Source organism: Lichenostomus cassidix, chromosome 1, assembly GCF_008360975.1.
Source record: "Lichenostomus cassidix isolate B80296 chromosome 1, HeHo_3.0, whole genome shotgun sequence".
Lineage (NCBI taxonomy): Eukaryota > Metazoa > Chordata > Aves > Passeriformes > Meliphagidae > Lichenostomus > Lichenostomus cassidix.
This window is the reverse complement of record NC_139479.1, coordinates 66,773,247-66,800,354: the sequence shown is the minus strand read 5'-3', so window position 1 is coordinate 66,800,354 and position 27,108 is coordinate 66,773,247. Positions and strand designations below refer to the sequence as shown.

The 27,108-nt window shown below is 40.5% G+C and overlaps 1 protein-coding gene across 3 annotated transcripts in view; it reads left to right on the top strand.

The window, feature by feature from the left end:
- The window catches only part of KL (klotho), a 51,828-nt gene that overhangs the window by 22,385 nt on the left and 2,335 nt on the right, over nt 1-27,108 (top strand). For 2 of the 3 annotated variants that reach the window (XM_085061664.1, XM_085061672.1), the window contains exons 2-5: nt 8,582-9,092; nt 13,644-13,912; nt 16,394-17,510; nt 21,201-23,169. In XM_085061664.1, coding sequence (XP_084917790.1) covers nt 8,582-9,092; nt 13,644-13,912; nt 16,394-17,510; nt 21,201-21,538 — 2,235 coding nt within the window. In that variant the 3' untranslated portion in view covers nt 21,539-23,169. Of the gene's footprint in view, nt 1-8,581; nt 9,093-13,643; nt 13,913-16,393; nt 17,511-21,200; nt 23,170-27,108 lie in introns of those variants that run through there. The other variant, XM_085061680.1, reaches the window with a different exon arrangement.

The window sequence follows — 27,108 nt, the reverse complement described above, 5'->3', positions numbered from 1 at the left end:
TTCCCTACCAAAATACCAGGTCATGCATCAAACACAGAAACATGCTTGACATTAAACACCTCTTCCAGAATTTTTACCCTTAAAGGTATTGGAAATGTTTGCCTTTCATATGTTTATTTAGTTATTTTGATTCTGCATTTAATCAAAAGTAGTTTCTTTTTTTTAAGACTGGTGTCACTAAAGATTATGTATGCTACTTTGGTTGTCCTTCTCATTATTGCTTTGGAGGGCAACAATCTTCTCATTTCGATTCTGCCTTAGCACAAGGAAGAGTCGTGAATCCGGGGGCTTTTGGCTTTTAAAGTTGTGTTCTGTAGTTTGAGACCTCCTGTGGGCAGTCCTCTATTTCCTCCTCTGCTGGCTTTCACTCTCTCTCCATCCAGTTTGTACAAACCTCCATGAAATGAAAGGTTTGGAGTCACAACGGGTGCCTTTTCCTTGACAATACTATTACAAATACTGGAGGTTTTGGTCTTTAGCATTCATTTACTCTCAGTGCTCTGACTGAGAATTGCTTTATCACTTTTATATATTCTATGTATGTTTTTGATAAATCGGTTTTATTTGAGTTTTATTAGAGTTTTATATGCTTAACTTTTTCGCTCACTACTGAGCCTAGTGTCATGTACTTTCTTTCCAACTAGAATGTGGCATAAAATCCACTAGTGTTCCATTTGTTTTCCTGGCTAATGGTGTATTCAGTTGTCACAACTGTTACCATCATTCCCATTATGAGTTCCTCAAAAGTCATGGTGCTTTTTTCATCCTCCTTGTTTGTGTGTCTGACAAATACCAGCTCTTGCAAAGTGGTGGTGTATTGGTTTGTGCTGTTTATTACAGCTTGTGCAGTTCTGTGTGCTTGATTTTCTGGATTACACCTAAGTTCTTCATGTGTTTTTCCCTTGTATGTATAGTTTGGGTACTTGAATATGGTCATGATGGTTGGAGCCTGGCCTGTCTTCCAAGAGGTTCATGCTTTGGTAGAGGGCTTTGCAGGTCAGTCTCAGTACTGGAGCTTTTGTCTGTTTATGTAGCTCCAGCACACCCAAAGCAATTTTGATGGCAATGATTTTATCTTGGTCTTCCCCTAAATACTGCCTGAGCATTGTGTCCCAGATTTCAAGTCTTTTATCAGTGACTATTTTAGTTCACTCCAGTAATGCAAGATTGTCTCTAAATCACTCAAGAGTACTGCTCTGTACTTTTATCTTCTTTTTGTACTCTGTTTAAGAATCTCTCATATCTTTAATATTCACATGGGTCACAACATTCCTTGAACTATTTTGGTGCAGTTCCATAATTAATCTTTTCTGTCAGAGGTAACGGAAAATGATTAAACACATCAAGTGTCTCAGAAGCACTTGTTGTCAGAAATAAAGCTATTTTTATCTCGTCTCCCATTGCTTCTCAAAGTCAAATGCTGCTTAATTCTTTTCCAGATGACCTTTATATTTTCAGAGACTGTTTGCATCTCAGGAGACTTGAAGCTGCTTTTGCAGCCCACTTGTCTCTTGGTGCTTTAGTTTATTTGGACAGGATATCGACTCCAGTGGTTGTGCCAGCCTGTCGGTGTGGTGGGTGGAGGGGAACAGGCACTTTTTTGTCTCACTCACTCATCTGGGCATTAAAAATTGCTTGAGTGAATTGTGGCCCAGAGGTGTCCCTGCCTGCTCTGCATGAGAAGTGCTTCAGATGCAGGTGATGGCAAAAATGGGGTGAGATGAGTCCCTGCTGAAGGCTATGTTGTGTGTTTGCACTCTGATGGTGCCGCTGGGGTTTGCAGAGTGCACTGTGCAGTGCAGCTGCCTTCCCTCTGGCTGCCATGCCTGCAGGGTGCTGGCCCAGTGGGTGGCCTTTCAAAGCAAGGTGAGCCTGAGAGAGGTTTAACTGAGGGCTTGTGCCATAACATTTCGGCTTTCTGTACTTCAAAGGAGAGGTTTCCTGCAGCAGCCACCTGGCACAGTGAGATCAAGGGTTTTTGTTTTTTTCCATCACATCATGGTCACTGTGTCTCCCTGCTGCATATCTATCTCTGATAATGTTCATTATGGCTGTGCATAAAGTGTGTGAAAGTAAAAGCCTCCCAAGACTTTCATCTGCTCTAAAATTCAATAGCGAAGTGTAAAAATAACTCTTACCTGCTTTCTTATCTTTTGGGTTTGTTTTTCCCCTTCTGCTAATGTTTTTGGAGTACCTGCAATGCATCCTGATGCCTGTGGCTTAGCTTCATCTTTCAAGCTGCCTTTTCCCTTTTATTCTCATGCTAGCAAAGCTCTATTTTGCCTATGATGAGGAAAAATGGTGTTGTGTGTAGCCACTGTGCCTTCACACAAGTACTTAATGCTTTCTTGGGTACTTTTTCTGTTGAGGTGAGGCCATGTTGAACAGAGGCACTTACTCTGGAGTTAATACACAGCTCTACATCTTGAGGTATCTGGTTTAATTTTTCTTCTTCTGTGCATGTTGTAATATCTCTGTTCCCACTTCTAAAAATAGGAAGGATATTGCATTGTGTCTTACGTGTGGCTGCCATAAATTCATTTATGTTCATGAGGCATCAGAACGTTCCAATGACCAGCACAGTGTGAAAAACAGACACTAACATATATTGAGAAAGGAACTGGAACAAAGAGTGTAGTTCAGATGTGTGATCAATATTTAAAGCTGTAATTCTAGCACATTTTACATTGTGTGGTTGTAGACTGAAAAATATTCACTTGGTGTTGTACGTACTATTTATTAGCCTAATTCTATTGCAAGGTTGTTGAGATTGGTCAAATGTACCAAATAAATTGAGTTGATCATCTGTGGTAATGTTGGCTAATAGACTCTAAAAATAAAACTAGAAAACTACATATTTGGGATGGAACTATTGGGGAAAAACAAAGTTAATACACAACTAACATCTAAAAAAGTCCCGTGCTTTATATATGAAGATGTTATTTTACTAGTTTTGAAATATGGGAAAAACCTTAAGCAGTTTCTACATAACCTGTATCTGTTACTCAGTATTAAGCATATTACTTGATTGTGAAAGAGAATGTTTGCCCAAAGACTGCGTGGGTAAAGCTGACAGGATCTAAGGGTGAAACTTACATGAAATATGTCGTCCTTTTGTTGCAGCTTTTGATTAAAATACTTACTTTTGATGATATGGGTGAAAAAACCCACATTTTCTCCTCCCTGGTACGAGGCACATTATGACTAATACATACTAGATTTTCCCATATCATTCAAATATTTATTTCCATTTCAGAAGGGCTTTTGATGTAGAACTGAATAATGATGTTTTTGTTGGAGGTGTATCAGCCCAGTTTCTAGTAATCAAAACCTCCTTGTACACCTTTTCCAATTAACTCTTCTCTTTGTATTGCTAATTCATAGAATCACAGAATCATTTAGCCTGGAAAAAAATCATCCTCTCTGGACATCCTGTGCCAGGGCTTGACAGCCCTTTCAGTGATGAAATTTTTCCCACTATCCAATCTAAACTTCCCCTGGTGCAACTTGAGGCCATTTCCTCTTGTCATGCCATGTGTTACATGGGAGAAGAGACTGACCCTCATCTTGCTACACCCTCCTTTGAGGTGGTTGTAGTGAGTATAAGGTCCTCCCTGTGCCTCAGTTTCTCCAGGCTAAACAGCTCCCTCAGCTGCTCCTCATGAGACTTGTGCTCCACACCCTCCATGAGCTCCATTGCTCTTCTCTGGACTCACTCCAGCTCCTCAATGTCTTTTGTGCTGTGATGAACCCAAAACTGAACAGAGAATTTGAGGTGTCACCTTACCAGTGCTGAGTACAGGAACGCTCTCCTATTCAGTTTCATTAACGAGCAAATAGAGAGTTAAAACAGGATAATTCATCTGAATGTGGAGAGCAAGGTGTTAGTGCAGTTTATTTGTGAAATAAATGATATTATTACTGGTTCAGAAGACAATACTTAAAACTGAGAAAACTTGTTCTGGAGGAATGAACACAAATTATGGAATGGTGATGTTCCCAATTATAATTCTTGATTTGCTCTTGTGAAGGTTATGCATCATGATAGATGTAAATACTGAGAACTTGCAGAATGATCCATATCAGCGCCAGACTCAGGAAGATCTTAATGACCATGGGCAGGAATTTAGAGGAGTAATAAGGCAAACAAATGTCTGTGTATTACTACATTGACTTTACCTCATGATTCTTGGACTATATACATGTGTCCTGTCGTAGACTGGACAGTCTCTGACACAGTAGGACATTGTCAGGTTGTGAAGCTTGTGTGCCTGTATTAAATTACTTCTGCTGTCACTGCAGTGCTTTGGCAGGACCTAGCCCATGCTATGACATTGCAGGGTTTTTTTCTGCCTTGGAAATGTGTTTGACCCTTCTCAGGTTATTCAGGACATCTGCATGGAAATGGCAGATGTGACTGAGCCTTTCTTATTCTGGAGTGGCAGCTAGTTGCCTGTGTTAAGGCAGCTGGTGGAGCTAGAGATCTCCATTGCCTGTAGTGGGAGCTGGGGCTCACATGTGGACACTGAAATATAAGGGTCTTCAGCCCAAAAGGAGTCCCACCCTAGAAGTAGGACTCATTTGCCTGAAGATAGGTATAGTGAAAATTATCATTTAACATGTTCTGTAGTATCCCAGATGCCTCTGTGGAACTCAGAGATGTGATTTAAGATTTATCAAGTGAGAGCTGTGAGAGACTCACAGCTTTCTGAAACTGACTAGAATTTGGGCTGGAAGCTTCTTAAGTCTTTAAAACTTTATTAACCACCTGATTTTAGGCAAATGAATTCTGTTCCAGATTTTCATATAGGGTTTCTGTTTTGTCACTGGCTTCTTCCAGCTTTGTTTCTATGCAGTTTTAACTGCTTCATTAATCTACATCCACAGAGCTTGGGGACTTTAATGCACTGTTTTTTATGTTTAGCATTTTTTGAATGGAAATTATATAATTCCACTTCATGCACACTCCAGAGGGCAGATATTTAAGTGGGCTTCTTCTCGCCAGCTTTCATTTGCCTATAGAATGTGTCTTGTCTAAACTGAGGAACAGGTTTTGTCTTTCCTCAGTGGAGAGAGATGGACTCCCAAAGAGTGACTCACACTTCATATCCTAGACAACAGTCTTCTCATTTTCTGTAGAGGCAGACTAGGTGACTTGCTTAGAAAGTAAAGTTGAGCGAGATAATCCCACATTGCTACACTTCATCTTCTTTCATTGCAGTGAGGGAGTAGACAGCACCTCCTTATGCATGTAGAGGGATAATCTGTAGAATTCTGTTCTTCCTTTCTTCGTGGTAGATCCAAATCTACTAAAATGCTGGAAGATCTCTCTCCACTGATAGGAAACAGGGAGGGCCAAGAGTTCTGGGGCAAGTCCTACACAGTCCTCAAGGAGTTCTGGGGTGGGCAGCATACTTGCAAATGAAGGTAACAGAGGTGAAATTATGTGTTTGAGAATGTGCATGATGGTGTTTTAACATTTGAGACAGTAAACTGGAGATGAGTTACATCCAACAGAGGAATAATATACGGCCCCTTTATTAGGGAAAATTTGGGCAAATTTGAGTTTCAAGTGGTAACAAATTTGTTCCCAATGGCATTAAAAAAATCATATTTAAAGTATTCAGTGTTGTTCCTGATGCATAATGTCTTTTGTTCTTTCCTCGGCATAACAGAGCTTCAGTGTGAAGTAAAATGAAGTCTGTACTTGGGTCAGCTCTCATTTTTCTTATGAGACTTGGAAGTGGTTACTATAGTTTCTCACTAGCATCAAAAGCCATTGTAATAATACAGACAGATGGTCAGGCTGCATCATGTTTATTGGAGTTACTAGTGTATTATAAATGAGAGCATGTATGCTGAAGTTTGCAGCTGAGAGCTTGATTCAGATACATGCATGCAGGTGTAGACTGTGATTCACAGTTTCCAAGATTGTTCTCCTTGGGCTTTAGTGACCACTCTGAAAGGGTGTGGGTCTAGTATGCTGTAGGGCCCACGCCAGATCTGTGGAGATGTTTTATAAACCCCACAATGACTCAAAGACAGCAGGCTTCTGTATGGGGGCTGCTGCACTGAGCCTTGCCTTTAGTTGTCTTTTACTTCCAATGTTTTTTCTCCCAGCAGTGATAATTAAAATTCTTCTAGAGTAGTAAAATAGTAGAATTTGCTATTTTCCCAGGTAAGTAACAATGTTGATCTCAAGAATGATATTCTTAGTAATGCTGGCAACTGGAAGTGATTTTACTTCAAAGCTTAAATGGCAAGGGTGTATGAAAAGGAATTTGAACAGCAGCTATCAATAAATTAGTGATAAAGTCTGCCAGCATGCCAACTGCATGGAGTGGAATTATAAGGCTTTCTATAAGGTTTATATTTCAGTGGGGGCTAAAAATGCGTGTTATATTTTGATTAAAAATTTGTGTTTATTTGATCTGTGACTCTGTATGGCCAGAGTGGAGGTTCATGTCATCACAGCACATATGAACAAATACTAAGTGATGAGTCTCAAAATGAAAATGTAAACTGTTAGTAGAGTTATTAGGTAGGTTTTATTCTAATGAGTTGATCTTAGAATTACAGAATCACAGGATGGGTCATGCTGGAAAGGACCACAGTGGTTCATCCTGTCCAGCCTCCCTGCTCAAGCAGGGTCATGCTGGATCATATTGCACAGGATTGCATCCAGATGGTTCTTGACTATTTCCAGTGACGTAGACTCCATAACCCCTCTGGGCAGCCTATTCCAGTGCTTGATGACCTGTACAGTAAAAAAGTTCTTCCTTATATTCAGGTGGAACTTCTGTGCATTGGTTTCTGACAGTAGCCTCTTGTCCTATTGCTGGGCACCACTGAGAGGAGCCTGGATCCATCCTCTTGGCGCTTTCCTTTAGATACTTACAGACATTGATGATGTCCCATCTCAGTAATTTTTTCTAGAGGCTGAACAAGACCCAGCTCCCTCAGCCTTTCCTCATAAGAGAGATGCTCCAGTCCCCCATTCATCCTTGTTACCCTCTGCTGGACTTGCCCCAGGGGCTCCATGTCTTTCTTGTCCTGAGGAGCCCAGAACTGGACACAGCACTCCAGACATGGCCTTACTAGGACTGAGTACAGGGACAGGATCACCTCCCTGAACCTTCTGGCCCTGCTCTTCCATCCTAATCCACCCCAGGGCACCAACAGCCTTCTTGGCCACCAGGACACACTGCTGGCTCATGGACACCTTGTTGTCCACCAGGACCCCCAGGTCCTTCTCCACAGAGCTGCCTTCCAGCAGATTGGCCCCCAGCCTGTGCTGGTGCATGGGGTTATTCCTCCCCAGGTGCAGGACCCTGCATTTGCCTTTCTGAAACTTCAGACGGTTATTCTCTGCACATCTGTCCAACCTCCTGAGGTCCTTCTGGAGGGCTGCACAGAACCCTGTTGTATTGACCACTCTCCCAGCTTTGTGCTGTCAAATCTCATACTTTTACCTTTTTATCAACGACCTAGAAAAAAACCATGACAATTTCTACTAATATATAGACTACAAAAGATGGGATATTGATTCACAGAGCAGTCAAAATTCTTTGATTAGCTAGGTTCAAAGCAAAGATACATTTTAGATGGTGAAGGGCTCTGGAGATACGGTGGTTTAGATGTGCATATACTCACAATGTAATTCTGTGGCCACATAAGCAGAAGTAGTGTGTTAAATTGTCTCTGGTTTTACTGCTGGCAAGACTGCCACTGGCATATTATGTCCAATTCTGCTTCTGCAGTTTAAGACAGATGATGACAAATTGGAAGAGAATCAGAGGAAAGGCAGTGAGAGTTAAAGAGCTTCATGGTAATGCCTGAAGATAATGCAAGGCTTCAGGAACTTAATCTGTTTAGCTTTCAAAGGGAACATCAAGAGACTGTTTCAACTGACTCTGTAAGATCTCAGGAAAGAAATTTGGTTGAAAATATGTTCATACAGTAAAAGATAAAATTATACCAAGAGAAGTGCTTAAAGTCTGATGCTAGGTATATATAGTAAATTTTAATAAATTAAATTGAATTATTGGAATAATTTTTCAGGACCTGTGGCAAATTGTTTTTCACCAGACTTAAAATCCAGATTGGTAGTTCTATATTCCTATATTGTGTGTTCTGATTCAAGGAGTATTAAGTTCAAAGGTGTTTCTTTGTTTTGTATTGTTTCAGAGGTCTGGGCAGTTCTCAAGATTTGTCTTTATAGATCTGTGAGTCTGCAGATAAAGTGATATTTCTGTAATGAAAACATTTTTTGAAACATGTTTGGTTAAATGCATTTTCATTTTCGTGAATACTGGCAGTATGTCTGAACTCAGAAGTTATAAATATGCTCAGTGCCTGGAACAGTATCTCATGGAAAACTGAGATGCTCGTTTCCCCAGCAAACTAGCAATTTTTAGTGGATTCTAGATTCTAGTTGATGGTATTAATAGGTTATTAAAAGTTAATCTAGGTATTGTTAACGATTGGTGAATGAATAAGACTGAGTCCCAGTACTTAAGAATAATTGTGTTACTTTAACAGGATTTTTGGGTCCATTAATTACAGTCTTTTTTCTCCACAGGCCCATGCTAAAGTCTGGCATCTCTACAATGACCATTTTCGTCCAGCTCAAAGAGGAAAAGTGTCCATTGCCCTTAGCTCCCACTGGATAAAACCTCAACATATGACTGAAAAGAACATAAAAGAATGCCAAAAATCCCTTGATTTCGTGCTTGGCTGGTTTGCTAAGCCCATATTTATTGATGGTGACTATCCAGAGAGCATGAGGAGCAACCTCTCATCTCTGTTGCCTGAATTCGGTGAGGCGGAGAAGAAGTATATCAAGGGAACAGCAGACTTTTTTGCTCTTTCTTTTGGAGCTACCCTGAGTTTCCAGCTTTTGGACTCCCACATGAAATTCCAGCAGTTGGAATCAATAAGCCTGAGGCAGCTCCTTTACTGGATAAACAGTGAATATAACAAGCCCCAGATATTCATTGTGGAGAACAGCTGGTTTGTTTCTGGTACCACCAAGAGAGATGATGCCAAATATATTTACTATCTCAAAAAGTTCATTATGGAAACTTTAAAAGGTAGGACTTATTTTGTATTAATACGTGCTTGAAAAAATCATAATGCAGTAGAGCCTGTAGAGATGTCTTAAAGCACCAGGCTGAAAACTGACTTTAGTCTTTAACATTCTTCTTGGCACTTGTGAAATGAGACTTCAAATCCCTTTCCTGATTTTGTTATTTTCTTGAAGAACTTTCCAATTTGCAGATAGCATTTGGTGAGCTTGATACTGCTGTCCTTGAAGTCACTATGAACATTTCTACTGTCTTTGGTGGAAGTGCAAGACATGTGAACTATATTCTCAGTGGACTTAGGAGAATTTACTGTGTTATATATTAATAATTGCTTTCCTTATCTGAATGCATATGTACAAAACATAAGAATATATATTTGGGAAGGTAAATATTATACAATAGGAATTCCTCTGAAAAAACCCATAAGGTTGAAATAGTGCATTTTAAAATGAAAAATTGGAACCTTTTCATTCTGCATCTTGCCCTTGAACAAATTTTACATTCGTACAGCTGTGGGCTTCTATCACAGTAAAATGAATGTATATCAGTTAAATAAGTGAATGGTTGAGGTTATATAATCAAAATAATTTTATTTGTTAACCTATCGTTTTTTCCAAACAGTAAGAAAAAATATGCCACTTTAGATGAGACTTACTTTCTGTTTTCCTGTTTCCTTGTGGCAAAACAATTTTCAGTCCTAGTAGTAACCAATAAGTTGTTGGGGTTTCCATTTCCATTTTCATTGTCTTTTAATTTCTTAATTTACAATTTATTAAGTGATTTACTTGTCTGCAGTTTACTGTTCTTGTTTTGAAGAGTATTATTGTAGGTGTTAGTTCAGATGAGATAGACATTGTGTTACATTGCCATTTTCATACGGTGGATGAGTAAATATTGCTTTCGTTTTATTCTCAGGAGTAATGAAGATGCAGAATACTCCCAAACTGGTTTCATCTGCTATTCCATAAACCTAATCATTGCAAATAAATTAAAAGGTGAATAAATACCTGAGCCAGTAGATCCAAAATAAAAGAATGGAAGCAAAATAGTAACTAACTGTTGCAAGCACAGTATCACTAGTTTGCATAAAGTCAGATGAAGAGTTTATCTTCATGAAGGGGTCATAGTCCAGTTGCCCCTATTTCTGCTTAGTTTTTAAACTGCTGGAAATACATACATAGCTCTGCCTTTTAATCACAGCTGTCTGGAAGCAATCTCAATTTACAAAGTGTCTTTCCTTTTATGGTGTCACTCAATAAATAATAATAACAGCAAGACCAACAGTATGACAGACTTGTCATAAGATACATAAGAAAAGAACAAAGAAAGCAGAGACAGACAGGGTCTGTGGAAGGGACTTTGGTATTACTAAAATGGAAAGTTTTGCACCCAAATCTGCTGCTAGAATCTGCAAAATCCAGTGTTGATACCAAAGTTCTCTGTGCAATACCGTGGGGAGTTTAGTTAAGAAAGATCCACGAATGGCATCATGCTGGCTATGAGCAGAATTGTTGGACAGCATTAAAAAACAAAGGCACATGCATTCTCTTTGAGATATGTAGGATATATCTATCCAGTGCAATAAAGCACTGTAATGTGAAGGTTACTGAGGTATTTACCATGAGATTCACTCCAGCAGTGAAGGGGCAGTAAAATGACACTGGAGCTGTAGCACTGAGAAGCAAGGATAGTTAATTTAGACACAGGGCTGCATAAATGTGATTTTACTGTTTACTAGATCTGTCCAGTATCTTTGCCTGGTTGTGTGTGTGAACTGGTTCAGACAGAACTGCTTATTTCTGCATCTACATTAACAAGTAAGTGCAACCCAGCTGGAGCAGGCCTGTAGAGTAAAAAAACATTGGTGTTGAGGGTTAGGTGTCCACATTGTATGTATTCCTAAAGCCTATTTCTGGATTAATTTAACCCCAGAGGAACCCAGGCCATGCATTGTGAGAGCACTGTGTGATGTGGACTGAGGCGTGATGAGGGAGATTGGCGAAAAAGTGTGATCCTGATTTCACTTGAAGTGGTGACAAGCACTGCAGACAAGCACTGTACATTTTAAAAAAAAATATTTTTTAACTTTCTTCTGGGAAGAAATCTCTATTTGGGATTCCCAGCCCTGTTTCCTTTTTTGATATTTCTTCTTTTTATCTTCCAGGCACCATTTAGGGTTGATGAGAGTAAATAGAACTGTAATAGCAAGTTGTTACATATTAATTAGAGCTGTTAATTGGTTGGAGCTGTCTTCTCCCATGTGTGGGTATCTCACACTCTGGGCTCATGTTCACTTTCCTTCAGTGTCTCTGGTGCAAAAAACAAATGGACTGTGCCTTGTAAAGCAGAGCATGTTGCCTGGGAGGGTGTCCAAGCTCCTCTGGGTCACGGTCACCAGTGGAGGTCAGGTCATTGTCTGGGGAGTTACCAGCTCTGAATTCAAAGAGTCTTAAGGAGAAAAGGAACAGGCAGGCCCCTGACAGGTCATGACCAAGCTCTTCTCAGGTACATCCAGAGGCAAAATACAGATCTTGGATACCTTCCAGATGGAAGCAGAGGCTGAGGGCTTCACACACCTCACCATCAGACACTGGGTTTGGAGAGTAGCTGTCCAGAGGGTCTTAGAGATCTGTATTTGATGCTGATGGGTCTGCCACATTTCCTTCCACGATTTTTATGCTTTTGAGCTAAACAGAGCATGAGCTAAACTGCTGTTTAATTTTTAACCCAGTTCTGGCAGAGTTCTGGTTTGTACAGTATCACACTTCTAGGCATTGTGGAGGCGATTGCTCAGACAGGAGTCACTTGCCTGGTGGTATGGACAAAGCCACTCAGTTTCAGAAGCAAGGACAGTTTAGGTTTCAGTCAGCCTGGTTTGGTCACCAACAGACATAAAGAAAAAAAAGAGAGACACACACAGAAAGAAAAAGAAGGAAAAAAAAGACACATTAATTTTCATTGTGATTTCCCAGTAATATGCAATCCGTGTGGGATACTCTGTTTGAGACTTCCAGACTTTTTGGAACTTCCAAACATTTTTTGAGTTGCTTCTTTCCTAGGTGACACTTAAAAGTTAATACATTTTTTTTAAAAGGATTTGAGGAGAATTTTTATAAGGTGCTCAGGAAGTGTGGGAGTGTTGTGTGATGACTTACAGAAGGTTGAGATGCTGTTCAAAGAAATTCTCACTGAGACTGGTTCACACAGTGGACCTGTACTGGCTTTTACTCTGCTGGTATGGCAGATGTCATCATGGGTGCATGCAGAGGTTAGAAAAATACTGACATTTGCCAAACACAAAAGAATGGTGCCTTTAGGAGGAGAAATATTCCATTTCCTTAGACATTTTCTCATGACCTCTGACAAAGACTGGGCCAAATTTGTTGCTTATTTAACCACATTGTTCCTTTAATTGATTCAAACAGGGTTACAATCAAGAATCCATGTGGTCCCTCATAACTGATTGTAATGAGGTGCATTACTAAAGCCAGGAAATTAGGATCTTGTTATTCTGCTTTCCTGAAATAGCATTTTCAGTGTTACTAGGCTGGTAAATATTATGTTCAGTCAGTACCCAGTTTGGGCTGACAGAAAAGATAAACTTTGCTGGCTGCAGAGCCAAACACCAGTTCAAAAGAACGTTTAAAAATGTGCCTAAATTCATTGCTGAATTAGGGTGGGTCTAATTATACAATTAGAATAAGAACACTCCTTTGTGCTTTCCTGGAGCTGAGCCTTGAGCCAGGAGCATTTTGCTGAATTTCAGTGTTTAATACAATTAATAGTGAGTATCATTTGGAATCTTAAAATAATTCTGGTAAATACTAACAGATGCGAGTAGATCCTGACATTAACCTTCAAAGTATGTGGCAATTCTTAGAAGTCAAACACTTGACCTAGAATATATATGTATTTTTAGAAACTCTTAAGAATTTAAGCTGGAAAATGCTGTGCCGTAAAAGATGTGAAGAGGCAGAATTACCAAATAAACAGAGTCTTTCTGCATTATCACTTCTACTTAGAATCTGTGGTAATAAAAATTCATGTGCACACCAAACATGCTGTCAGGTTTTTCTCAATATGTATTTGGAGTGGAGGGGGAGGAGATGATAAGGAGTGTAACTTTTGTTTGCATACAGGGTGATGCTGCAGTAAGCTACCCCTGGGTGAGCTGCAGTGTGTGCTGAGCAGAGGGCAGTGCTGGGCAGTCTCTGGCTCAGTGGCTGCAGAGGGCTCAGGCTCTGCTCCGAGGCTGAGGCTTGGCATGCCTGATGAGCAGCACTGCTCAAGCCACTGCTGCACAGCTTCTCTTTCTAAATCTCGCTTTTTTAAAGCCAAGCAAGGTACCTCTTCTGCCTTCTATGGTGCACCCAGAACCTGGCAGCTCCCCGAGTGCAGTTGAAGGAAGTTCACTGAATAGGCTTTGAGGAAGGCCCTGAGATACTTATCTGACCTGTTGCATTGTTCTTACACAGTAATGTTGCAGGCTTTGCTGATACGGTGTAATCTGCAGAGGAAAAATGAGCACTGTGTAATTTTGGGTTGTTCTTTCCTCAGCTATCCGGTATGACGGAGTTAATGTGTTTGGCTACACAGTCTGGTCCCTCTTGGATGGCTTTGAGTGGCATAGGGGATACAGCATTCGACGTGGGCTGTTTTACGTTGATTTTCAAAGCCATGACAAGAAGTTGATGCCCAAATCTTCTGTATTGTTCTATCAAAAGCTGATAGAAAAAAATGGCTTCCCGCCTTTGCCTGAAAACCAGCCCAAAGAAGGTATTTTTCCCTGTGGCTTTGCTTGGGGAATTGTTGACAACTACATTCAGGTGAGTCTGATAATAAAGCTGACAGGCTGTCCAGCCAGATCAGTGCACAAGTTCACAGTGACTTATTTGCTGAACAGAGTGTCTTTGCCACACTCTGTGTGTATATTACCACAGTGCTGCAAGGAGACAGGTACAAGGCTTTTGTGCCAAACACTGTGTCTTTCAGTCTTCACCAGACTTTGTGTGTGACCAAAAAGAACCAGTCAGACTGAGATGTTATAAATAACACTTTAGAAAAATGTATGGAAATGGAAAGGAGTCTGATGCTCATCTTCCCTGAACGTATGTGGTCAGTTATGGGAAGTCAGTTCTTTTCAAAGTGAAGTTAATTAAATCTGCTAATTGTAAAGTATACATTTTAGAAAACTTTCTGAAAACTCTTAAAACTCCAGTGGCATGTTTCTACATGTTATGCATGTATATCCTGATACTGTTCTTAGAGGGATTAGGTATAAAAGTAAGTGAACAGTATTAGATTCAGATGAAATTTCTGTATTCCTTCTATTTCATTTTATGTCATACTGTGTCTGATGAGGCCCTTCAGTGCCCCTGGATAGAACCTAGCTAGGTTATGGATCTAGTTTACAGCTCTCAGTCTTTATTTCAACTGATTTGATACTTTGGGAGAATTTTTCAAATTATAAGATTTTATAACACGAGTGAAAATTGTACCTTAGTTATGATTGCTTTAACTGTTGGGCTCTGTAATTCTGACATGCTATTTTGGGTTGCAGAGCTTCTCTAACCACAGTAAAGAGGTGTAAATTCAAAAGAAGGCTTGATCCAAGAACAGAATTTTAAATTTACATTTTCCACAAAGGCAGAGTTGTTTTTAAGGCTAGAGTGTGCAGAGCTTGTTTGGTTTTTCTCACTCCAAAAGTAAGATCTGACTTTGTTCTTTTGAAAAATTCTGCAGCCTCCTTACCTTGTGCACTAATTTCCAAGAAAATTCAAGTCGTCCTCCTAGCTCTCAGATAGATTAAGAATTGGAAATGGAATTGCTGCTTTTGGAATCAATAACAACTATAAAGGTGCGGAGTCAGTTAGCCTACAAGTGCTAAAAAAATTCCTCCCATCCCCTAAACTTTCAAAGCTGAATATTTTCATTTCAAAAGGCCATTCAAACATTTTGTGCTGTAAGGCTTAGGTAGTTTGATTTGTAGATGCATCACAGTGGAAAAACTGTTTTGACAGCATTCCCACAGTATTAGTGGAAATGCATGCTTTAGTAATCTACAAGGGACAATTCTCCAGAAAAGCAATTTCCCTCAGACATGCTGTTTTTTATTACTTTCTTCTATGAGCACAGTAGTGACCTCTCCGGAGAAAATAGCAACTGATTTTCAGCAGCTTCTTTTATACAGTCTGCAGAGCTTCAGCTACAAGTTGAACACTGGTTGTAGGCTGACACCTGCTTTTCAAACAGAGGGCAGGACAAGGAATCTGAGCTCAGGGGGAAACCACACACCAAAGATTAAAAAGAAAGAGAAAAGGGCAAATAAAGACCATGGTACCACTATCCTAGGTTTGGATCTAGAAAGAGTTACACAAAGTATGAATAAGGAAATTTCACACTGTGCATTATTTTAAGTAGTTTAGTTCATCATTTTCTCATCCTTATTGTGTTGGTGATGTTCATTAAAAAGTGAAAGTATAATTTTGAGCGACGCTGAGAGCTCATCTTTTACTGTGTTGTTGTGTGTCATACAGGCAGTTCTGATATGTGAAACCCTAAAGCCTTATGGGAAATGCATTTTTTGTTGTGGTGACAAATAGTGGGTTTGCTCAGAGGCCCCTAAAATTGATTCAGACGTAACAGCCTGGTGAAATAACTTTGAAATTACTTCAGTATGAATTAAATAAAAAGGGATGTCTTTAGCAAGAAGGAAAAATTTTGCTTATCAACCAAATTTTTGCTAAAAATCAAGAGCAGAGCATTACTCATCTTTCATCATAGTCAGGAAAAGGACAGAACACAGAAATGTTGTATTCATTATTTCTTTTACTGCATTCAGGGAGTGGTCTTGAAACTGCATGTACTGGGTAATTTACAACAGACAATCTCTCTGTAGACCCTTCTTAATCTTGAAAGAAAAACATTTTAAAAAATTACTGTAGTCTTCACTGAAGATCTCCTTCTCTGGAGATCTGTTGCAGGTTTAGTGCCTTATCCCTGAACAAACTCTTGTTTCTTTTGGAAATGGGAACAACATAGAGAATACCTAAACATGATGACCATTAGCATAAGCTTGTTTGGAAAGTAGGGTGAAAATGTTACATAGATTTGGTACTTCTCTGACATTACTCATTAGCAGGAAATTAATTCATTCATGTTAGTCCGAGATGGCAGTATCCGAGATGCTGAATGCAATGTTTTGACCTAGCATAGTCTTTCACTAGGCTGTGCCTGATGCTTGTGATGATGTTCCCACCTACCTAGAACAAACAGTTTGAATCTGGTATGTTTCTTGTTCTTCCTAGGTAGACACAACACCAGCCCAGTTTCTTGACTCCAGTGTTTATGTGTGGGATGTTCACCAGACGAAGAAGCTCATCAAAGTGGATGGAGTTTACACCTCGAAGCGCAAGCGTCACTGTGTTGACTTTGCTGCTATCAGGCTCCAGATCTCTCTTCTGCAAGAAATGCATGTCACACACTTCCATTTTTCACTGAAATGGTCTTTAATCCTTCCTTTAGGTAACCTTTCTCTAATCAACCACACACTTGTACATTACTATCAGTGTTTTGCTAGTGAACTTCTCAGAGTTAACATAACTCCTGTTGTTGCTTTATGGCAACCTATGATTGAGAATCAAGAGCTTCCAGTTTCCCTTGCCAAATATGGAGCTTGGGAAAACACAGAAACTGTTCAGGCTTTTGTTGAGTATGCCAGATTCTGCTTTACAAGTCTTGGGGACTGTGTCAAATTTTGGATCACCATGAATGAACCATCTGTGAAAAACCTGACCTACACAGCCGGGCACAACCTGTTGAAAGCCCATGCGAAAGTATGGCATCTTTATGACAAAGAATTTAGGAGATCTCAGAAGGGCAAAATATCTATAGCTTTGCAAGCTGACTGGGTAGAACCAGCTTGTCCATTTTCCAGGAATGACCAAGAAGTTGCTGACAGAATTTTAGAGTTCGACATTGGCTGGCTTGCAGAGCCCATCTTTGGGAATGGAGACTACCCAGAGGTGATGAGAGCCTGGCTTCACCGAATAAACAGTGTTGACCTGTATAATTTCCACTTGCCTTACTTCTCAGAAGATGAAAAGAAGTTAATACAGGGCTCATTTGATTTTTTTGCCTTGAGTCACTACACTACTACCCTTGTGGGCTCAGAGAAAGAAGATGCAGTAAAATATGACCACTACCTTGAAGTTCAAATGATCAATGACATCACATGGCTTCACTCTCCCAGCAGAGCTGCAGTGGTGCCCTGGGGACTGCGTAAATTACTCAAGTGGGTGAAAGCAAAGTATGGCGATGTCCCAATTTATGTTATGGCAAATGGGATTGACGATGACCAGAATATGGTGCATGATAAGCTCAGAGTGTATTACATACAGAATTACATCAATGAAGCTTTAAAAGGTAAGGAACCACAGATGGTTTATATGTCAAAAATCCCACTATTAGTATACACTGTGTGATAGAGTATGTTTAACTTTAAAAGAGATGTCCTCTGTAGAATACTCCATAAATGAGATGTTATTACAGTGTAACAAGTAATGTTTCCCTTGATTTATGGTTGATTGGTGTTACTAAACATCAAGAAGACTGACCTTGCTCATATTCTGCATAAGACAGCAGAAGAACTTTGTAATGGATTCAATAAATTTAAATAGTAGTTATGTGAGTAGTTCCACATGTATTTAGTCAGATATTCATCTTATTGCACTTCTACTGTTGTTTTGCTTTGTTGCTTCTCTTCACTGATGTGCCTCAGGGCTGGATATGAGTTCTGTTCCTCAGCTGTCTCTGTATCTTATCCAACAGTGATCTTATCCAACAGTGATCTTCATAATAATTCAGCTGTCTACCTCATTATGCCATTTCCTGGACTGTTTCCTGCTATTCAGAACACAAACCAGTCTTTTTCTCTGTCTCAAAGATTCATAAATTATAAGGTAAAAAGGAGGCATTTTGAGTCATCCTGTCATACAACACATGCTGTTTTTTCAGAAAAGCACAAGACCCGAATGAGATAATTTTTGCTGATGAGGAATCTTTGGTGCCTCAAAGTGTGTGTATAGATTTACATATAAATCTCACTTCTACTTTTAATTTCTTTAGGTTCAGCTTTAAGCAGTTTTGTTGTGTATTTCCACATGTATTTCACCCGTGTAGGTATCCGCAGACTGAAGACAAGCTATCTCTCATTTATTTCTTTGATAGGTAATACAGACAAAGCTCTTTGTGTCCCTTGCTATGAAGCATCATTTCAAAGCTGTGAGTTTTTCCCTCTGTGTGTTAGTATTCCTCATGAGAGGGGTAAACCCAGACCTGGACACACTGTTCCTGTCACAGCCACACTTAGGCAGGCATAACATAACCTCTTACCCTCCTCATGTCTACATGCAAGCAGGCTGTTGGCCTTTTTAGCCATGACAGCTGGTTGGTTACACAGATTCTGTGGTGATTTACTGAGATTGTGAACTCAGTTACAGATTCCTGCCCCTCCCAGTCCAGGCAGAACTGCCTCCTCCAAAGTAGGTCTGCTTGTGCTTCAACATCTTCACATTTGGTCATGTTGAAATGCCAGCTGCTTGCTTGTGCAAACCTTGCTGCACTAGCTAAGTTATGCCTCTAATCTTTGTGATACTTGCCAACTCTGTGAGAAACAGTTCTACATTTATTTCAGGTTGCTGATATATTTTAGATCATTAAATAACTTCATGCTAAAAGCCTATCTCCATGACCGTGGTAGAAATACACCTACTGTTACACTTGCTTACCTGCAATTCATTTCTAGGCTCAATTCTAGTTCTATTACTTCTTAGTTCTATTTGAGACCAGTTGAAATCTGTTTATTATGGGCTTCCCTTGACCTCATTCTATTTTCTTGATCCAAATGCCATCTAATACCAAGTCATTTGCCTTGTGAAGTTCTATGAATATAACACCAAACATCATTACTTTTATTGATCTCAGGAAAAAAGATGTCAAGTTAGTTTGACAAGATTTATTTTTCATAAAGCTAAGCTGATTGGGATTAATCATGTATTATCTCCTAAATTTCATATTTATCAATCTTTATATAATCTGTTCCACTCTTTTGATAGGTAGTGAAGGATGGCTGGCAGTTCCTATCCACTTTATTAACTATTGGCTTTAACTTCCTCCTCTGTAATTTCCACCTCTTTCAAAAATTATTGAACATCAATATTAAGTGCCCAAGAGTTCATTCTCCAGCATTTTGTAGCAGTGGATGCTTGTTTTATAAATCTATAGTTAAAAAAACATGTCTTTGCTATTTTTGGGCTTACGGTTTCAAACTTCTTTTTCTGTATTGCTTGTCTCTTTGGCACTTCTGTTTTCAAAGTGTCTGTGGATATGGGCTTTTCTCCCAGTTCCCATTAGTGAGAACACCTACACATGCCTCTGTTTTTTACAGAACTTTGCCCTTTGTACTGTTCTGGTACCACTATGCCCCAATCACTTCTTTCTCCCCTCTTCTCTCCAGTCTGTAAATAGCTCCTGTATTTTTCAGCTTAACTTATTTTCCTGTCTTTTCTCCTTCTTTGTCATGGATAAATATGTCTGTGTTAAATAGCCATAATACTTTTCTTAAAGCTTATTCTCCCACTTTAGACACCATACACTCCTCCATAGGGTTTAGTCCATCAGCTTCTCCATTCTTTTCTTCTATTGCTCTGGTATTGCACTTTTGTTCATCTTGTCGTTACATAACCTTGGCATCATGACTGTTTGAGGTTTCTCCAAGCCTTGTGTTTCTTTTCTGCAAGACCCTGTGCAGTAACTAAGATGAATTAGAAATCCTGTGTCCTTACCTCAGTGTTGCAGCGTAGAGGATGATTAGGGGGATTGGTACATGTGTGGCCTGGCCCTAAAGTCCCTATTCTGCCTCCTTCCTCCAGCTGGTTTCAGGGACTGCATGTGGAAATTTTTATGCGTGTAATATTGCTCACCTGTGTTGTTCCAGGGGAGCCAACAGGTTTGTGCAGATAAATGAGTCCAAGATCCAGTATGGGACTCTTTGAACTGAGGCTGTATTTTGAAATGCTTTGTACTTTAAGTACGTCTTTGCCAATTGAAAACCAAGAACAGCAGTAACCATTTATGTAACACCATTAAATCCACCTGCAGTTCTACAAACACAACTAGATATCCTGGGCTCTGTAAAAGGACAGGTAAATATTGTTTCATTTTACACGTGAAAAGTAGGTTAGAGGTGCTAAAGTCTTGCATGTGGCTGCAGAAAGAATTACTTCCAGTGGCATATGAAAATTCTGTGTTCTTCTCTTAGAAGATATTGCTTTAATTTGTTAAAACAGTGATTTTGAGAGATAAAATATTACAGTTTGTGTTTACTACCTTGGATTGATTTTTTTTGTCAAGCGGGACGGATGGCTCAAGGTTAACACTGCAGCTGCTGGGCCTCCTCCAATAGCTGAGTTAGCAGGATGGATTGTGGACATGTTCTCAGTAAAGACTAATACAGGTCATCTTGGATCAGAAACTTGGGTTAACAACAAGAGAGGGCTGTGATTTGCATAACCTTTCCCCTTGCACTGGTGATATCCCAGGATGTAACCTCGGTGTGGGTGCATGATTCTTCTGGTATCACTGTGCCTTTGCTAGTGAGAAGTGCAGCCTGATGTCCTCTGTTCCTTGACTGTCCCCATCAGGATGTGCCCTGCAAGGAGAAGGAGCAATCAGAGAAATAGGCTGCAGAAAACTAGGGGCGGGAAACCCAAAACCTGTATTCTTTCATACATAACAAAGAGAGCCATCTTTTCATGATAGGCTCCATGCTGATCATTAAACACAGTCAGGCACTCACAGCTGTGTTTACCAAGCACAAGGAAATAAATTGCAGGATACTCACAGGTCACACTGTCTGGCAGTGGCTGACAGATTCTTACTTTTTATGAGAAACACTTCATAGATGTACATGTACCTTACCTTATTTTGGAGAGGAGAAGTGCAGATGTGGATTTAACATTCCCCTGCCCCTCCTTTACATATGGGCATATGGTACTGGTCTTGAATGCAAAGTGACATTGATTCACTTCTTCGACCCTTTGTTTTCTTTTGCAGCTTACACCTTGGATAACGTTAACCTTCAAGGATATTTTGTCTATTCTTTTAATGACAAGACTGCTCCTAAGTATGGTCTCTACAGCTACATTGCAAATCAGTACGAACCAAAGCCTTCTCTGAAACATTACAGAGAAATAATTGACAATAATGGTTTTCCTGGTCCTGAAACTCCTGAGTTGCTGTGTCCAGAAGAGATTGCCTCGTGTCCTGAATGCCACTTCTTCCGAACCAGAAAATCATTATTAGCCTTTATCTCTTTCATATTTGTTGCTTTCATTGTCACTATATTCTTCATTACCTACTACTCTAAGAGGATAGAAAGAAGGTATAAATAGAGCTTCTCCTTTGAATACATCACTCACTGTCCTTTTTCTTTCATCCTTTTGGGAAATCTGAAATAAGAATGCACAATGCTGTGAATGCTTCAGCATTAGGAAGGCATTTACATTGCCTGATACTGCAGGATATTGACATGTAGAAGCTATTGCTTGCATATGGCTTCCAGAAATAATTTTCTCTGGTTTATGGCCAGTCCTTGATTCCTTTGGTTGGAGTTATCTTGCAGCTTTCCCTGGGACCTTTTGTTGAGCAGATGCTTTCCCCTTCTTGGTTTCATCCTGCTTAATCGGACCGTTGAAAGCAGGTTTTGAAAACATGGGGTGATGGAAGAGCCTAAATGTCAAATTCTCCAAGACTGGGGTGAAACAAAAGGGTTTACTTTTCCAAATTAGGGTTTAGCTTTGATGTTTCTTAATCAGAGCCAGAACCTGACTGGAGCAGGGATTGTGACCAAGAAGAAAGATGGAGGAGAATTGCAAAAAGCAGTGCCAGGAGAAAGAATAACCCCTTTCATAAAGCAGATGAAGGAGGAAGAACAGGGGGAAATGAATCCGTGCTGCTGGGAGCTCTTGGTAAATCAGTTAACTAGTACTGAGACTACATCTGATTTCAGAATGCCATTGGGGAATTTCAGCTAAAAGAGCTGTGTCTTTCTCAGGGGCAAAAAAGCAGGGTACATCCAGGGATTGCAGGGGTCATGCCATCTACTGGGAAGAGATGGGAAGGGTGAAAGGGCTTCTCTTTGATTTGCTCAGGAAAAAAAGGCAAAGAGCAGGAACTGGGATGTCTCCACTGTCTCAGTTAGCAGAAAGCTTTGTGCCTGACCCTGTGCCATCTTGCCCTGTACCCAGGGACATGGCGCAGCTGGGACACCCCATTTCTGCACTTCTCACAGTGAGTTGCATACAGCTTCTGCCTGGCTGCTTACCTGCTGGAAACTTGTGATAACTTAGCAGGATAGTCTCTGCATGCTATTTGTGTTGAGTGCAGAGACTTTAAAAGCCAGCATTTTGGTGTAATAATGCAGCACTTTATTGCTGCCATGGTCTGAGACTGTGGAGCTGTTGGACCAAGCCTCTCAGAGGTTGGCTGGCAACTGGACCTGGCAGCATTTTATCCCAAAGTATTACTGGATGTCTGAGGGCCTCTTGTTTTTCTCTCAAGATAAAATAGCAAAATATTAGCACTATTGTTTATGAGTAGTGATAGAGAATGGGAAAAAGCCCCTATGTTGTTTTGCCTGCCTTGTGAATTGCTACATTCGGAGGGTCCTCAGTTTAAAGCAGTACGGTCATTTTTCTCTGCTCTCTAACTCTAGGCCTGCGTTGCCTTCAGCTGTAATTGTATTTCTATTGCTATGTGAACAATGTCACTCATTGGAAAGAATATTTTAAAGGAAATATGTGTTGTGTTAATCAAGAATTACTTATTTACTAAAGCTGATTATGCTGTATTAAATGTGATGTTTATCTACTAGATTACTAGAAGATGACTAAATGACCTCCCAAGGTTCCTTTCAACTGGAACACTATGATTCTATAATGTAAATTAAAACTTGCTTATGAAATATGATTTTAATTTGTAATTTAAGATTATATTTTTTCTTAAATAATGAAAAAGAAAATAATTAGTATCTTCTCATAACGATTAATATATTTGTCCTCCAGTTCCAGTCTTTAAATGGTCTCTCTTTTGCACTCGTGTATGTTTTGGTATCGAGATTAAGGTGCACATTTCAGGGTAAGTGATGAAGTATTAAAATTATGTATAAAAATTATTTATAGACTGATAGGACTTGCTGGAGAAGAGAACATTTCAGACTGCTGTATATTTATGTGTCGGTGCCTGGTGCACTGAGGATTATGAAGAAATAGCTCTCCCTGAGTGTATGAAATGCGGAATGGCTTTTCCCTGGCATGGCGATGAATCACCGTGCAATACATTATGCCAGCTGTCAGATGCCTTAGCAGTATGTAACAAAAAGTGGCATTCATTTAGCACAAACTGTACCCAGGTCATGCCCAGCTTGTGTGTTTTGTATGCTGTGTGTGTGTTGTGTATTTTGCTGTTGGGAAAGCATCCGGGCCTGCTGTTTCTGGGGAGCCAGGTGTTTGTGCCTCCCCTGGGCTCAAGGGGGCTCCAGGGGCCTGGGCAGGGCAAGTCCAGAAGAGCACAGGTGCCATGGGCACAGTGCTGGTGGGTGCTGGACTGACCTATTGCTTCATGAGCAGTTCCCATCCATCCAGCTGCTGCTGTGTGCATGGAATGGCCCAGGCCAGCACAGGCTCTTCCCATGGAGGCTGGGTGATATGTGACCACCAACAGGCAGATGGCACCAGCTGGATATCTAATTTGTGGGTAAATTGGGATTTGCTGCTGTATGATTGTATGCACTCATGGAGCCATGACCCATGGAATTAACACAGCCTTTGGTGTAGTTGCCTTCAGAAGGGTTTTTAAATATCACTGCAGAGCACAGCTGGCTTGAGCTGGGCGTGGTGGTTGCCAAAGCCTTCTCCTAAGCATCCTGCCTGTGGTGCTGCCTGGGCTAGCAAATTGCACAATGGTGGGCTAGGGAAAATACAGGCTGTTCTGATGGAGGTAATGCTATGGTTTTGCCTCTGGAATCAGCTTTATTTTATGTAACTAGGGGGCAGTGCCAGTCTCCTGTCAATTATCTTGAAAAAAGTCCCTCTTCACTAACAACAAAGAAGCCTTTGAATAGGCTAAGATTGGGTACCTGTCCAAGGAGAGCTGCTGTGTGCTTGTATAAACTGGTGTGGCAATCACCTCCTTCAGTCCAGCTGTGGGGCACTTGCTGCCTTCGATGCCCACATGAGAGCAGTGATCTAGCACTCCTGTCCCCATCTGGGCATCCAGAGCAGAAATGCAGGCAGTAGCAAGGACTTTGAGCAGAGGAGGCTCCCTACTCAGGCTGCAAAGACAGCTCGGTGGAGGATGGTGGTTTATTTTCTGAAGAGCAACAGGTCTCAGCATGTTCAACATGCAGTTTTTTAGGTAGGGCACTTCCTTGATTTTTAACTGTGTTTATAGAATGAAATATTGTTGCCAGTTTACTCAATGCTTCAATTAAGCATTATATCTGTTAAAAATATTTTTGTGACATGTGTGCAAAGCTTCTGGTTTATTTCTTGAAAAGATTGTGCAGAGTGACTGTGAGAGGGATGTATTTGCTAAATGACAGGATGAATGTTATATTGTTTTTGTAACAATCTTAGAAGTGAAATAAAGATACTGAATGTAACAAACTGTAACATGATCTTACTGTTTAATCGGTCCAGTTTCTCTGCCTGCAGCTTGAAGTATGGTGAGGCTATTGTGATAACTCTGCAAGGAGTTTGTGTTGCTGTTTGTTTTTCCAGTGCCACATAAATAACTTTTGTTAGAGATTGCTGGGACCTGTGGCTAAACAGATGTTTTTCCAACAGACCTGGGAGTTTGGAGGGTTTTTGTCATTTGAATTTTTTTTTTCTTTTAAGTGACTGTTGCTATTTAGGGAGTCTGTGGAAGCAGCCATACCAATATAAGAGTGCTTTGGTGCAATAGCTTATTCAATAGTAACACTGCAGTAAATTTGACAACTCTTCTAGTCCAGTAGAGTTACTCCCAGGCTTGAGGAATTACGTCAGCACAGTTCTGCACTAAGCAGTCAGTTTGTGGCATCATTGTTAGACATCCTAAGGAAAGTACATGTCAAGATTAAGGGAAGTAGGAGCAGAAAGGGACAAAACCAATGAATGGAACAGGGGCCATACTAGTCTCAGCTTGTTTAAACACATAACTTCCCCTTTTCTCTTTGCATTGTATGTATTGCTTTCAAGTCACTTAGAAAACTCAATCTGTTCATTCTGCTTGCAGAGGCTGCTGAGGTGAAAATGCCCTTATTCGGGGTGAAGAAGTCAGTTTCAGGTGCCAGACCTTAGCTTCAGCAGGAATTTCAATCCTGTTCCTCCTTCACTCAAGCAAAGCCAAGAAAAAGAGGCATGGAAAGGAAAAGGGAAAGCTCTTCCTGTCTTTGATGTGCCACTCATGAATTGCCAAACCACCCTTCATCAGCCCTCTCAAGGCTATGGCTGGTGCAGGCTTGTTAATCCCATCCTTCTCGTTAAGCTCACCCTTCTTGTTAGGCCCACCCTTTTTAAGAGTTTGGAAAAAAGGAATAATGAGGTGAGAAGAAAGTGGCAGGGTCCAATGTATCAGAGCGTTATAGTTTGCTTCATGTGTTGAACAGAAACACCACTGTCAAGCAGTTCTGAGAAAAACTAAGATTTTTAAGAAATCAGAAATTTGAAATAACAGCAGCCTGCAGCCACGACACTTGTGGGTGCTGACATTTCACTGGCTATTATTTTGTGATGCTTTCTGTGTTTCTGAAGGAGTAGCAAAAGTGCCAGTGAGGCGGAGAGAAGCCAGGGAAAATATTAATGAAGCAGGGTGGAACAGCCACAGGCAGAAGCAGATGTGCAAGTGAGGTCCCCTTCTGAGTGAGCTGAGTGAGGAGTCCCCTTCTGTGGGGATGGACCACGGGACTTAAAATATTCTTTGTTAAAGAATAACATTTTTTAAAATTAATCTACTATGATAAATATCTACTTCCCATATTTTTCCCTCAGTGATATACTGCCTTCAATGGTATACCTCCTCCATGAAGAATTTAACTGTCAAAAGCCTTTTTCTTGTCACATGAATTACTCACGACATAGTGAAACATCATTATCAGATCGCAGCTCTCCTGAGGTCATCCAAATCTGTCCCAAGTCCCAGGAGACCCATGGGAGTCTGAGGTGCAGGAGGGGTGCTCATTGTCACCAGCAGCGAGCAAATCACTGGGAGTGACAGCAGTGGTGTTTTCTAAATGCTGCAAATTCACAGCAAGTTGGATTAGTTGCTACTTTAGTTCTTTTCCTGTTAGTGGAAATGGTTTCTTCCTTACTAAGAAAGAAAATCTTCAGGTATTTTGAGGTTATTTTTGTGTTTTGGGTTTTTTGTTTGTTTTGTTGGGTTTTTTTCTGTGTTGGTTTTTCTTTTTTTGTGTTTGTGGGGCTTTTTGTCTGTTTGTTTTCTTTGTGTTTTTTCATGGAGAAGGGTGAGTTATAACACTTCCCCTGTAACCTGGGATATATGATGGACTTCTCCCTGATGCTTTTTATGGCATGAATAGTTTCAGAGGAGGAGAGGACCTGGCTAGTGACTTCTCAGTCCCACCTGTTTGACTCTCAGGAGCTTCCAAGCCAGAGCTTCCCTTGGGGCTGTGCCTTACGGGGTGCATGTCCAGGCTGGAGCAACACCTCCTAAGTGGGACATGCACTGGAGCCTGGGAGGAAAGCAGAGGCAATGGCATGTCCTGGTGACATCCTGGCTGAAATGGAGGTTTGGCTCTCAGCACTGAGCTGGCTGGTGCATTGCTGCCTTCTGCATCCAGGGCTCTGTAAAAGGCTCTCGGCAGTGCTGTAAACCAGCAGGGCTGCACAAACACAGCACCTGACCCAAGAAATCTGGTTTTCCTCCCACCAGAGGAAGCTGTGAATTGGCTGAGTGTTCAGTT